The sequence below is a fragment of the Cryptotermes secundus genome, unplaced genomic scaffold (assembly GCF_002891405.2).
Source record: "Cryptotermes secundus unplaced genomic scaffold, Csec_1.0 scaffold125, whole genome shotgun sequence".
NCBI classification, from domain to species: Eukaryota; Metazoa; Arthropoda; class Insecta; order Blattodea; family Kalotermitidae; genus Cryptotermes; species Cryptotermes secundus.
In genome coordinates, this window is record NW_019720162.1 from 103,808 (window position 1) to 117,762 (window position 13,955).

Sequence of the window (13,955 nt, forward strand, 5' to 3'; positions counted from 1 at the left end):
AAACCAGCCTCTAAACATGCGCATGCGCGTCTGCTAACTAGATTAACATGAAGCTGGACTGTGCTGCTACCTAGTGATTTACTTACTTACTCATGGAGCTGAGGCCTTCTGGAGGAGCCGCAAATTCTGCAGCTACTCAAGAATTTTCCAGCATTTTATGGAACCCGAAAGTTCATTACCGTGTTCACAAGAGCCCTCCATTGGTCCCTATCCTGAGCCAGATCTATCCAATCGATATCATCTCATCCTATCTCTCTAAGATCCACTCTAATTATGTCCACCCACCTACGCCTTGGTCTTCCCTGTGGTCTCTTTCCTTCTGTCTTTTCCACCAATATCCTATACGCATTCCTCGTCTCCTCATTCGTGCTACATGACCTGCCCACCTCATCATCCTTGACGTGATCATTCTAATTATACTTGGTGAAGAGTACAAGTTATGAAGCTCCTCACTATGCAGTTTTCTCCAACCTCCTGTCATTTCATCTCTCTTTGGTCCAAACATTCTCCTCAACACCCTATTCTCAATCACCCTCAGTCTGTGTTCCTCCCTTAATGCTGCTATCTAGTGATACTCACAGAAAACCCATTACGTCCATTAAAGCTGTTTTACTTCCGTTTGTGTCATACAGCGCGTACCAAAATGATTCGAGCGGTTTCAACGAAATGCGCCCAGAAGTATATTTCGCACATGGAACGAAACAGCAGGTTTCCAAATTTTGATCCCTTGCGCAATCCAACTCCCCCTCCCCACCTTCCCCTCTCGATCTTTGACGTTACAAAGAGAAAATGGCGATTCCGGAGCAGAAAGCTTTCTGTTTGCTGCAGTTTTTTAAGCATGAATCAGTTATTTCTCTTCAGCGGACTTTCCGGTGACAATTTCAGAGTGATCCCCAATCTGTCGCCAGCTTTAGGCATTGGTATCAAAGGGTTTCCTTTTGTAATGGCAAAGGTGCAGAACGTCTGCGTGTATCAGAAGAAAGTGTGGAACGCGTGACACAGGCTTTTCTTCGGTGTCCGAAAAATCCGTGCTCCATGCGAGTCATGAACTGGAGATGTCCGTTATGATCGTGTGGAGGCAGGGAGTTGCGAAAGAGACTAGAAATGGAGTCCTATCGTCTTCACCTGGTGCAGCCTCTTCAGTTATTCTTACATGGTGTACGTGTATTTACTGACTCTCCCTCGTATGACGAAACACAGTTTATCTCACAGGTTGTTTCAAAATAAATGCATCTCTCGGGAGGGGCCAACGTTTGTTGTAACAATGCAAGGATGACGAACTTGAAATCCGAGACTTTTTTTTTAAAATCTGTCGGCTGGCCGAGACCCTAGAATAAGACATACAAAGGGACTGACCCGGCTAAACAGAGACACATGAACATCTTAATAATAAATCATTCGGGTTTCCTAAATCCTTTTTGAGACAAACGATAATGTCCCTTAAAGAACAAATGAGACAGCCCCAAGAGATTAGCCTACACATGTCAACATAAAGACATGCAGAGTAACATCCATGTTCCAAACAGGATTCGAACACACGCTCCGCCGATGTTCCCTATCATTTGGTTACAATTCTCTTCAAGAGGTTGGTTATACTGAACATGGCGGTCACGTGATATTTGGGGTCATGACGGAAGCGATTGTGTTGACATTCTCTTATGAAATGTGACATTATATAGGTAGTCCGAGAGATGGTTCCCAAAGTTTGGGTAAACCTGTTCCCTCCATCTTCAATTTGCTCCCGAAACGTGAATAATTATATACCGGATTATGAGTCGTAACATTCCACAAGACACCGATGTTTGTTGCTTTCCGTGATTTTCCTCTGTGTCTCTAGTCAAATTCTACAAGAACATAATGAAAGAGGTCACTTTTTATTTCTTTCGTATTGTCATGAACCTTTGTCACAGACAGACAGAAAGTTGTGTAAATTTCATTCGTATGTGTTAAATATTACATTAATTGTGTAGTGGAGAATACGCGAGGCATGTTTGATGTCTTGCCGCTGGAAATTTGTACCCTACTCACGGAATTAAATTACGCAATTTTTAATAATTTTGAAATGCTAAAATGACTTCAAGCAATCGGGGTGAAGCTAATAAATGTAAGGATTAAACAATCTCCGTGGCTTTAGTCCGCAAGCGAAATATGCCCACCGAGCGACCGCCGCTTGTCGACGAAATTAGTGTCAACTGCTTATAGAGGATGTCACGTGGTCAGCGCAACGGACCCCCACGGCCGTTAATTTCGCTTTTCCAGACCGGAACCGCTACTTTCTTGAAGAAGTTCCTCAATTTTCCTCACGAGGTTGAGTGGACCCCGTTCCAAATCCACTACTTCTCAGAAAATCTGGCAGCGCCGGGAATCAAACTCGGGACATCTGGATCTGTGGCTAGGAAGTCTGACCACTAGACCACAGAGGCGGTCTCGAACACAATTAATAATAGGTAAAAGTATTCCTGTAACAAACAGTGGAGGTCCATAGGGTTGTAAGACGTCGAGGCTTCACATTTTCTAGACAATCCGGACGGCCGGCTTGTAAGGCTGACAACTTACGAGCCGGCCGTCCGTCACCCCAGGAAGGTTCCTGGTACTTATTTCTGTTAGAGGCTGAGTCGACCTCCAGGTCATAGAGCGGTTGGAAGGATTATTAGGTCAATTGAGAAATCAAATGCCCTCATCGGGAATCGAACGCACAACTTACCGACTTGGCTGCCTGACTTTCCATAAACACTTTAGCTTGAGAATTTACACTAAGCATGTCTGAATCATTCCGTTGTACGGCAAATTCCTGCAGTTCCTTCAAACTTTTGACCGCATCTTGGTAAGTCTTCACTCTACACTTTTCTTCTTCTATCACAATGTCATTTTCCTCTTCTTCTTCCTCCTCCTCTTCTCTTTCTTTTCGAATTTCTCTAAAATTCTGAACTAATACGTCAATATCCACTGTGTCTGGTTCCGTTTGCACATCCCTGTCTATGTTGTGAAGTCCTCAGCATTGCAGTTACTGAAAGCAGATCCAGTCATGCAGTTTTGCAAGCCCTGCTGGACATTCTCATTTTCTGCACTAGCAGTAACTTCACCCATAGAAAACACTTTGTCGCAGTTTCTGGTAACAAGTTCTTTACTGCTTGACTTACCCAGATAACCGCACCTAGAGCCGAGACAGTTCTTGCAAGTTCACAGGCGGATGATGTAGGATCTATTTTGACGAGCAAAGATTGTATTAATAACTCACGATAGTGGACGTTAACATGCCGAATGATGCACTGATCCACTGGTTGAGAAATATTAGTGGTGATTGGAGGGAACCAAGCAAGTCGCACTTTGGGAATTTGCTGCCTTTCAGATCACAAAGGGTCTCTCCTTTTCACACGACATAAAACCACATAGAAAAACAGTCAATCTTTCTCTGCAGTTTTCCTCCCAAACATTTTTCATCTTTCAGTCATAGCGATTGTCATATCCAAGATATTGAACACCTTTTCAGCCCCAAAATCACGGGACCTGAAAATATTTCCCTTTTAGACAAATTCCGTTTAATAGAGGGTCCATTTAAGGTAGGCGTTAGTGTACCACGGAATGCATCTCGACGTAGGCCAAACACAGAAAACCAAAAAGAAAGCAAGTAAAACTAAAAGAGAAACAAACGCACTGACTACTCTGAAGAAGATCAATACTATCTACACGAAGCAAACTTCCCCTATACAAAGCACTGCTCAAACCCAGCTATGTGGGCAGCCTCCAATTCCAAAACATCGAAATCCTAAAGCGCTTTAGATCCAAGACTCTCCGATTAATTCTGAAGGAACCTGGTACATAGGCCGCGCCATAGCTCAAGCGGTTATTCGCTGGCTTCCTACCGCGGAGGCCCGGGTTCGATCTCAGGTCTGGTCAAATGGGATTTGTGGTGAACAAAGTGGCGCTGGGGCAGGTTTTCTCCGAGTACTTCGGTTTCCCCTGCCAATCTTCATTCCACGAATTGCTCCACAATCACCCTCACCTATCATCTGGGGCTGGTATAATAGACCAGAAGTGGCCGCAGTGCAAGGGACTTAGTCCCACCCCACTAGCAATAAAAAAAACTGTTACATAAACAACCACAGGATCCATGAAGATCTAAAATGAATACAGTGTTAAGTGAAATAAAAGAGTGGAATACCAAAAACTTAAGAAAATTAGTAAACCACACAAGTGCACTAGCCGTGAACCTACAAGACACTAACGAAACTACATACAAACTGAAAAGATACACCGCCTTAACTCTACTAGACAGACCTGAGTAAAACCACAATACAAGAATTAAAATGATACCTAAGTGAATAAAAAAGAGCGTATGAGTTACGCCACTGGGCACAACTCATTCACGAGCCAGTACTTATTGAACGCATATATTTATTGCTAAATTCTGCAGATTATGAATAATAATTGTGTGAAAAAAAGAGAGACTATCTCTGTGTTTGCTTGAAGGGAGAAGTACCACGAACAGCTCAGAGAGTGCAAGCGGCTGCTAGGCTCGTGTATGAGTCGTGGATCTCCAGAATATCCTGTGCATTGAACCACGATGTACATATATGATCACCTTTCAATTTGTATACGTCGTGCTTAGACTTATGCCCTTCTTTCTAAAAAAAAGTCGGCCAAACCACATGTGTTCTATTTTGTCATGAGAATAAATTATTTACCATAGCTAACCAACACACCTCTGTGTGTGTAACTCCTGAAACGTGTGTATGAAACAATTAATAACGTGAGTAATTAATTTCGAAATGATATTACAGTTTTAAAGGACCCCCGAAAGAGCGTTCTTCTTTTCACAACTGAGAAGATGATACTGTATTCATGCGCCAACATGGCCGAACGCGCAGTGTACTTCTCTTGAAGAAAAGATCTGCTTAATTGCCATGTCATGTATCGCCGGATCTGGCCCCCTGTCTGCTGGCATCCGATTCATAATGGGGCGAGGATAAACCTGGGTACATTAAACGAACTGCTTTTAATACTAAAATAAAACGTTAATTGCACCTTTTTGTTTGAATAAAGAATGCGGCTACCACCCGGGACCCCATGACGTCCATTTTCTTGTACCATACCGCCCAGAAACTTGATTTACATGCTTACTGGCTCGTATGCCATACCAATAAGGGCTATGACGTTGGCCACTGCAACTTGAAGATTGCTATCTTCAGGAATATAGTGACGTGTAGACCGGTGAAAGTCAACTGACGCTTCGATCGAAAGTTTCGCATCCATCTTCAGCCCTGAATAAAGAGCTCTAATTGCTCCATACTTCATGCCGGTTTCTTGTTTGTTTTATAGTTCAATCCTGAAGATGGAGTCAAAATGAAACTTTCAGTAGACTATATAACGCAGAAAGAGACCTCATAACCAGCACTCTCTGAACCTAACCCCACGGAGATGAGCTCATCCTTAGAAGCTGTCAGTTGTGCAGCTACCCAAGAATTTCTAAATATTTTATGCAAACTGAAAGTTCATTGACGTGTTCACAAGAGCCCTCCCTTGATCCTTATTATCAACCAATCAATACAGTCTATATTGCAACATCTTTAAGATTCAATTTAATATTATCCATCCCCTTAAGTTTTCGTCTTCCTTGTGGTCTCTCGCTTTCTGATTTTCCCACCAATATCCTATACGCATTGCTCTTCCACTTATTCATGCTACATGCCCTGTCCACCTCATTCTCCTTGACTTGATCATTCTAATTATACTTCGAGAGGAGTACAAGTTATGAAGTTCCTCATTATGCAGTTTCTTTCCAACCTCCTGTCAGTTCATCTCCCTTCGGTCCAAATATTCTCCTCAACACCCTGTTCTCAAACACCCTCAGTCTATGTTCCTCCCTTAATGTCAGAGACAAAGTTTATGCCCGTACAGAATCACAGCAAAATTATAATTTTGTTTACTCTACTCTTTACGTTTTCAGACAGCAGACGAGAAGACAAAAGCTTCTGGGCCGAATGGTAGCAAGAATTACCAGAGTTCAATCTCCTCTTAATTTCCTCCTGAATCAGGTTTTGATTTGTTACAGTCGTTCCCAAATATCTGAACTGTGCCACATTTTCAAAACATCTGTTTCATATCATAATGTTATGATTTTGCCCTGCATTTTGGTGACGAGATAGCAACATACACTAAGTTTCCTCTTGGTCGCGTCGTAGCTCAAGCGGTTAGTCGCTGGCGTCCCACCGCGGTGGCGCGATTTCGATCCCGGGTCTGGTCAAGTGGGACTTGTGGTGGGCAAAGTGGCATTGGGGCAGATTTTCTCCGAGTACTTCGGTTCCCCTGCCAATCTTCATTCCACCAACTGCTCCACAATCACCCTCACCTATCATCTGGGGCTGGTACAATAGACCAGAAGTGGCCGCAGTACAAGGGACTTAGTCCCACCCCATTAGCAATAAAAGACAACAGTTTTCTCTGTGTTTACTTCTAGACCAACCTCCTTACTGGCGTCAATTCAAGTTTCTATTCCTTTCTTTGTGACCTTTGTTTTATCTCCCAGTAGATTCACGACGGCAGCATAGATCAGCAGCTGATGTGTGTCTATAATCCTACGTAGGAGATTAGCGTTTTCTAGAACATGTTGCCGTGTAGTCTGGTAGATACTGTGACATATAGACGCATTTATAGGCAACATTTAAAATTAATTACCAGACTATACGACCCAACAACCTATAAGGGACTAATTTTCACATTCCGTTCCCAAATCACCTCGAACAGTCCAATTTGAGATACATTATATATACATATGTAATATTCCGGAGTGGGTCCTAGGTTCGATCCCAACAGTCGCCTCTTTTCGTGAAACAAGATACCATAAAGTGGAAGGGTGGACAGTCGTCAAGGACCAGAGGGGCAGGTACCCACGAATATTTAACGTTTGACGAGTATAAAAGTAGTTCGATGCATTTCGGCTTTGTTTGTAAGTAGCGCAGCAAGTAAAATCTTCCACGACTCACGACATTCCTTGAGTTTCGAAAACTTGCTGCAAACCGCCCTTTGGGGCCCTAGTTTGACGCTGAATTTGATGACAATTTCAAAGACTTTTCCTTCTTTCTCTTTTTAATGCCACGATTAAAAATAAACGTAACCCTGTAACAGGGCATGGAGGCCCATAGGGTTTTGAGACGTCGAGGCTCCCACATTTTCTAGACAATCGGCTCACAAATGGCGGTGAGCTTGTCTAGCCTTAGGCGCCTGCCACCCTTTTCCACTTCAAATGCTTACATATGCTGATAAATCCAATTGCAGACTCTATTATCTGAATTTCATTGCAGGATGTTCTTTTGGGGAGGGGGGGTGATACCGTGTGTTCTGGTCGATATTAAAAAGATTTTTCGGAGGAATTTAATACTTCCTTCTTCAAGGTATAAAAGTAAGATGAATATTGTAAAAATAGTAGGGATATAGGGAGAGGACGTGTCTTTAGGTGTCTTGCGCGAACAATGGGCATAAGGAGAGCAGTCAAATTTTATTGAGCCCCAAAATATTCGTCATATGGATAGAAACTATAACGGCCACAGTCACGTGCATGAGGACTTCAAATGTCGTACAGATTTCAACGTATTTAAAAGTGGCCTTGCTCATGATGTCGCTGCAACTACGTGAATCTTGTGGCTGGCTAGCGGACACTAGCATACAGACCGGTACTGAACCTCAGGTACGGGATTTTTGGGGGCAATAAATTTCTTGCGCGTCCGACATTTCTTGGCTACAAAATCAACTACTTGCAAAATACTTAAACTCAAAAACATGCTAAGTCCTAAAGCTACAGATCCACCGATATCAGCACACTAGAGTTGACAGAATGAAATATGCCCAGAAGCACAATAGACCACTGTAGGTCGCGGTGCAAGGGCCGAGAAGGCCCACCCCTTATACATTCATTCAGTCATTCATGAAATATTCCCTATTTGGTGCTGCTCCCTGGAGGTACGCTATGAACATACATCTTGAAAGAAGCATAGTGCAGTACAGTCTCAAGTACATTGATGGTTTCTGAGGGAATCTTCTGTCCCTTATTGAAGTTTTGCTACCACTCCTATGACTAATAACAAAGAATAGCAAACATTAATGCACTGTATACAATTCCTGGATACCAGCCAATGATATATGTAAAATACTGACCGAAATAATAGTAATAAAAATTGGAACATTACTGAGTAACCCATCACGCAAATAAGCATGAATTAAACGAATTTGTGACTGTAGGATTGAATGGTTTCCGTGCAAATAAATCATTTATGACTACAAATTACGTTCATGAATTTATTTCAATTTGAGAAATAGCAGGTTAATTAAAATATTTCTATCTATCTACCTATCTATCTATCTGTCTGTCTGTCTATCTATTTATCTATTCATCTATCTATCCATCCATCTACCTACCTATCTATGGCTCTACAGCGCTTGTGGACCTTGGCCGCTTTTTCAGGTTCTTAATCCTATACAAAGTTGGTAGGGCTCCTTGGACGGGGGATCAGCCAGTCGCAAGGCCGCTACACACACACAGAACAACACCAACACAGAATAAACGCACACATACATCCGTGCCTCGAGTGGGATTCGAACCCACGATCCCAGTGTTCGAGCGGGCAAAGGCGATTCATGCCTTAGATCGCGCAGCCACTGTGTTCGGTTATTTTCCAAGGTACCCACATGTATTTTGCACCGGGTTCAATCTCCCCATAATAAAGCCTTTCTTATGGGTACCAGGGTGTAAATTACCTTTCGCCCTGCAATTACAACTTCATCGTTATAAAGTAATTCTCGTTAACAAAATGGATGTGTAATTAGAAGTTTGTCGTTAAATTTGTATTTGATTTGATCGAAAATAACACGTGTTTTTTATTTGGCTTGAACGCAATTTATTCACAGTGTTAGGCAATGATTGACTTTGCATTATTATCTGTCATTCTAACTATTCCTGTGTTGAATTTTTGGATAACAAAAAAACAAACAAAATAATCCGTGGTTTCATTCAGGAAGCGAACTATACCGACCGAGCAACCGCCACTTTTCGGCAAAGTTAGCTGAATTATTGGGTAACTTAAAATAATTGTCAAATGACGTGTATATAGCCTAATTTTTAACTTTAAATTAATTCGTCAGACAAGCCTTTATCAGATTTAATTAAATAGATACATTTATTCACATTTACATCCATACATAGGTTTGAGCCTCGTCAGTTTCTTAACCTTGAGAAGTGCTTCCGCATGTACCTATATGTAATTGGGAATAAATATATTTATTTTACGTGATGAAGGTTTATAGATCATAACTTCATTATATAGGCTTACGCCGGCTCTTACGTCAGGTATGTTTAGTTCGTTCAACAAGTCACAAAAAACCACTCTAGGAACATCGCAAGACACAATCGACGTTCTGAATTACACCAGATAAGTCACAACAGCCTTTAGATCCATACCTCATTGGCTTCTACGTCACATTAATGTTAATTACTACTGACAATTTATGGTTAGATCGATTTTAAACGACTCGCGTAAAAAAATATGATTTATGTAAAATAATTTATAAATTTCTTTTTCATCATTAAACCCCTGTAATAACGAATTGTTATGATGACTTCTATCAAAGTAAGCAGTCATAACTTAGTCTAACCTAACCTAACTTACAAAATTACGAAGGTCACTACGGAGTGTCCCACGAGGAATGGTCAATATTCTGGGAGGTCACAGTATCGGTCATTCTAAGCAAAAAAAATATATACGTAAATGTGTCCTATTCCGAACGGTTTCTGAGATAAAGCAACACGAGTTGCAAGTGCATTGATGTTGACGGTGGAATTTTCGAAAATGTATTAAACTAGGTAAACTGTACCAACTTTGTCACTTGAACTATAAATACCGGTATTAGAAACAGTTCGTAATATCTCTTTCTTATCAACAGTTCTGGAACTGTACAGTGAAATACCTCGGAAACCGTTCGGAATATGACACATGTACATACAGACTTTTATGCTTTGAATGACCGATACTATGACCTCCCAGAGTATTGACCTTTCCTTCAGGGACATCCTGTATATAGGACTGTATTAATGACAGAACGNAAATACCTCGGAAACCGTTCGGAATAGGACACGTGTGCATATACACTTTTATGCTTTGAATGACCGATACTATGACCTCCCGGATTGCTGGCTCTTCTTCCTGAGGCATTCTGTATAGTTTAGCTACTGACAGCGTTGTGACTGAAGCAACGCATGTTACGCTATGAGATCTGAGATTCTTACTATTGCTGATTCACTGGAGTTCTTTGGTGCCANCCAAGGGATCCTGGGGGTCCAGCCCAGGGTGAGATTGTATAAGGACATCAGGACGCCGTACCCCTCCATACTCCCTGCCTCTGTTCGACTCGTATGGGAATGAGGCGTGCATGTTCGTCTGAAACAGAACAGAGCAGTGTTTCTTAATTACGCTATATCAACTACAGTGTTCACTGTACAAAATATAAGCCCCAAAAAACAGGTCGGAAAAAATCTCTCGTCGTGTTCATTCGTAAAGGGCGAAATGACCAACGTTGGTGAGTGGAAAAAATCTTTCAATTTATTTGTCAATAATCTTTTCGACTCTCTTTGTTATGCCTCAACAAATGAAGATGAACAGCGATCAGTGAGAGATGGGCTACGGGAAGGTTTGTCTCGAGATATCGCAACTGACTTCTGTTCTAGAGGTACTCGATTGGTACGTCAGATAACACAACGATTATCCTCAGCTCCTCCCGGAAAATGCAAAGGTAACACCTCCATTAATCCATGACTGCTTCATTCCAAATATTTAAATTTAGCTTTCGTAGGACATCCAACAATTCGACGCTGAATAAAAGAAGACCCCGATACTTTGTGACGATGACATAAAAGGTAAAGCTGTACCTGTGCTTAAATAATTAAGCACTAACCATGAAGGCTTATAGGGAAGTGAATTTATATATCCACAATTTCTTGAACTTGGCACTTGCAGGAGGTTAGTGCTCAGCTTCACGTCCCAGCCCTCTTTACCCCCGGGGGAAATCGCCCCCAGTACCCAGTGAATATGAGGCCGAATTGGACCCAGAGCCGGTCTGGACAACATGGGGAAGAGAGAATTCTTGACACTAAAGGGACTCGAACTGTGACCCCTCGGTCTTTCAGCCTGTAGCCAGTCGCTATACCGATTGAGGTATCTCAGCTCCTGAAGATGATATATATTAATACAACGATAAACTTTCTGGTCATTATCCATCGTCCTGCTTTTATTTAAAACACATCATTCCGGGGACTGGATTCTGTCTTCGTCTTCAAGTGGAATCCACTCAGTTGGGCCCCATCGAAAGAGCTAGGCCCCCGTCTCCGCAAACGAGAAGCAACACGAAGCAGGACATATAAACCAAACACAGCATGAACCATCGGCGGGAGTTAAGGCAACCATTTCAAAAACGTCACGTTCATGAGGCCTTGTAACTATTTCAGTGCATATTGCAAGGTAGAGATAGCATGAAAACAGAGTATTATCAAAATAGACGCCAAAACTAAAGAGTAATTTATACGATCAATGTCAGGACATGGCCTATAGATCTGTAAATCCGGAGATAACTGCCGTTAATCTCCATAATTCACAAATCAGCACAGCACAAGCTATACATTTTCCAGTCTGCTATATCTTCACCAGCCGTTCCCTGGAAACGGCTTCTAAGATTAAAGATTCTTCAGCTTTCAGCGCTCAGGTTCTATCTTCACAGCCTCCCGTGTAGAACTGAACTCATTATCAATTTAACTGGGCTCCCTGTTTGTAACATCTCGTCAAGTTTAACGTAGAAAAGCTCTTTCTTCTATTGCTGCTTGCGTTACCTAGCAACGGGTCTAGACGTCACAATATTGTTCATAGTCACCGCTGTGATAACCTCGAATAAAACATATATCACACATTGTCAAACACCGATCGAGAGGACCTAATTCCGATTTTGAAAGTAACTTTTGTGCAGCTTTCCATGGGTATGGCATAAACAATGCGACAAAATTAAGAAAGTGACAGTGGCGTTCTCGATTATCACTGCGATTGGTGTGAAAAACTTGCACTCTTTTCCAAGCACAATTAGAATGATCAAGTCAAGGAGCATGAGATGGGCGGTGTAGGTAGCACGAAAGAGGGCGAAGCTAAATACTTGTGGGATATTGGTGGGAAAGTCAGAACGAAAGAGGCCACTATGAAGACCAAGACATAGGTGGGTGGACAATATTAAAACGAATCTTAAACAGGATGAGATGATATGGACTGGATCGATCTGGCTCAGGAAAGGGATTAGTAGAGGGCTCTTGTGAACCGGTGATGAACCTTCTGGTTGCGTCAAATATTGGGAAGTTCTTGGGTAGCTACATAACTGGTGGTTTCGGAAGAAGGGCTCAGTTCCATGGAATTAGAAGTTAGTTGGTATGGAAATTCCCATCTTGTTGGAACATAAGCTATGTCCTCTGGTTGAATCTTAGTGATTTTTCGAATGAATATTTGCTTCCATCTTCAGGGTCTTTTTAAACCCGAAGATTTGGAATACGTCCTCAAATATCTACCAGATGTGCAGAATCTCATCATACACAAAGCTGTCTTCTCTATTTATATTTTGCATTTATAATGGACAAAAATAGTTTGAGATAAATTTCATTGGTTCCCGCCCATGGACCTATTGACGATACACATGAACGGTCACGTTTAGCCTGAAGATAGAGGCTCCATGTACATTCGAAACGTAGGCAACACTGCCTACATCCATATCCACACGAGGAGTATGGTCACCAGTGAGAGGGAACAATGAAATTTTACTATAGAACCAAGCAGTACGGTGATTAAAAAAAGTTCAGCAACATTGAATTCAGTTTTTCAAGTATCCAAACAGCGACTCGATGGGCCTTCCATCCAAGCGTAACAGTACCTGACTATTATGAAGATGTTTTAAATGTAGTTTACAGAATTATTCATATTAATTTTTAAGACTAGCAGAAGTGGAATTATGCAGTTCTTTGTAAATAAAACTTGGGTTGAATGAACTACTGTATTACAATATGCTACGTAGCATTGTGACTTTGGGTTCTCAAGTATTTGTACTGGAGGCTGAACAATGGGACAAATGAATGACAGTCACTACAGGTGGCTTTGTCCGGACAGCTCCTTGGGTTTGGCACTTTCAAAAGATGTACGCCAAAGTAAATGCGAGGCCACTAGTTTCAAGAACTCTGAGAACATAAAACTGCGGTGTGTGACAGGCAATATTGACACACACAGACAGACTACTCCCAAGTGTTTCTGACAGCAATTACGCGCCACAATCCGTTTCTAACCACAACTTCCTCCTCTTCTGCAAGTGCTTTCTAAATCTTTACTCAGAGAAGTGGCCGGCAGGTTAGACAGTCGAAGGTCTGTACCATCAGAACATGATACAGGACAACACTGGAAAATATCCTTAACCTAATTCGAACCTGCGTTCAAATTTTTCGAGCAGTCCGTGTCCTCTGTCCACAAGCACAAAATTCTCAAATATGAATTTTACAGTGTTATAACACGGCTCACTGTTCCTGGCTACGGATCCAGAGGTCCCGGTTTCGATTCCCGGCCCTAGTAGATGTTCTGATAAGAAGTGTGGTCCACTCAGCCTTGTGAGGATATCTGAGGAGCTATTTCAAGGAAATAGCGGCTCCGGTATAGAAAACCGAGATTAACGGCACTGGGGAACCGTTCCGCTGACCACGTGACACCATCTATCGGCAAAATTTCGCACTAACTTCTTCGACAAGCGGCGGTCGCTTGGCCGGTATAGTTCGCTTGCGGACCACAGGCCACGGAGTTTTTGTTTTTACAACACAGTTCTCACACAATTCGCCTGTACTGCCAAATGCACATAGTTGCGGTAAAAAAAATACAGGGAATATTGGGGGGGGGGCTCTG

At 42.1% G+C, this 13,955-nt stretch overlaps 1 protein-coding gene across 1 annotated transcript in view; it reads right to left on the bottom strand.

Moving 5' to 3' along the window:
- Window positions 1-10,286: 10,286 nt before the first annotated feature.
- The window catches only part of LOC111867049 (ETS-like protein pointed), a 142,303-nt gene continuing 138,634 nt past the window's right edge, over window positions 10,287-13,955 (bottom strand). Inside the window, exon 3 of the mRNA XM_023856523.2 lies at window positions 10,287-10,427. Within this exon, the coding sequence (XP_023712291.1) occupies window positions 10,287-10,427 (141 nt within the window). The remainder of the gene's footprint in view (window positions 10,428-13,955) is intronic.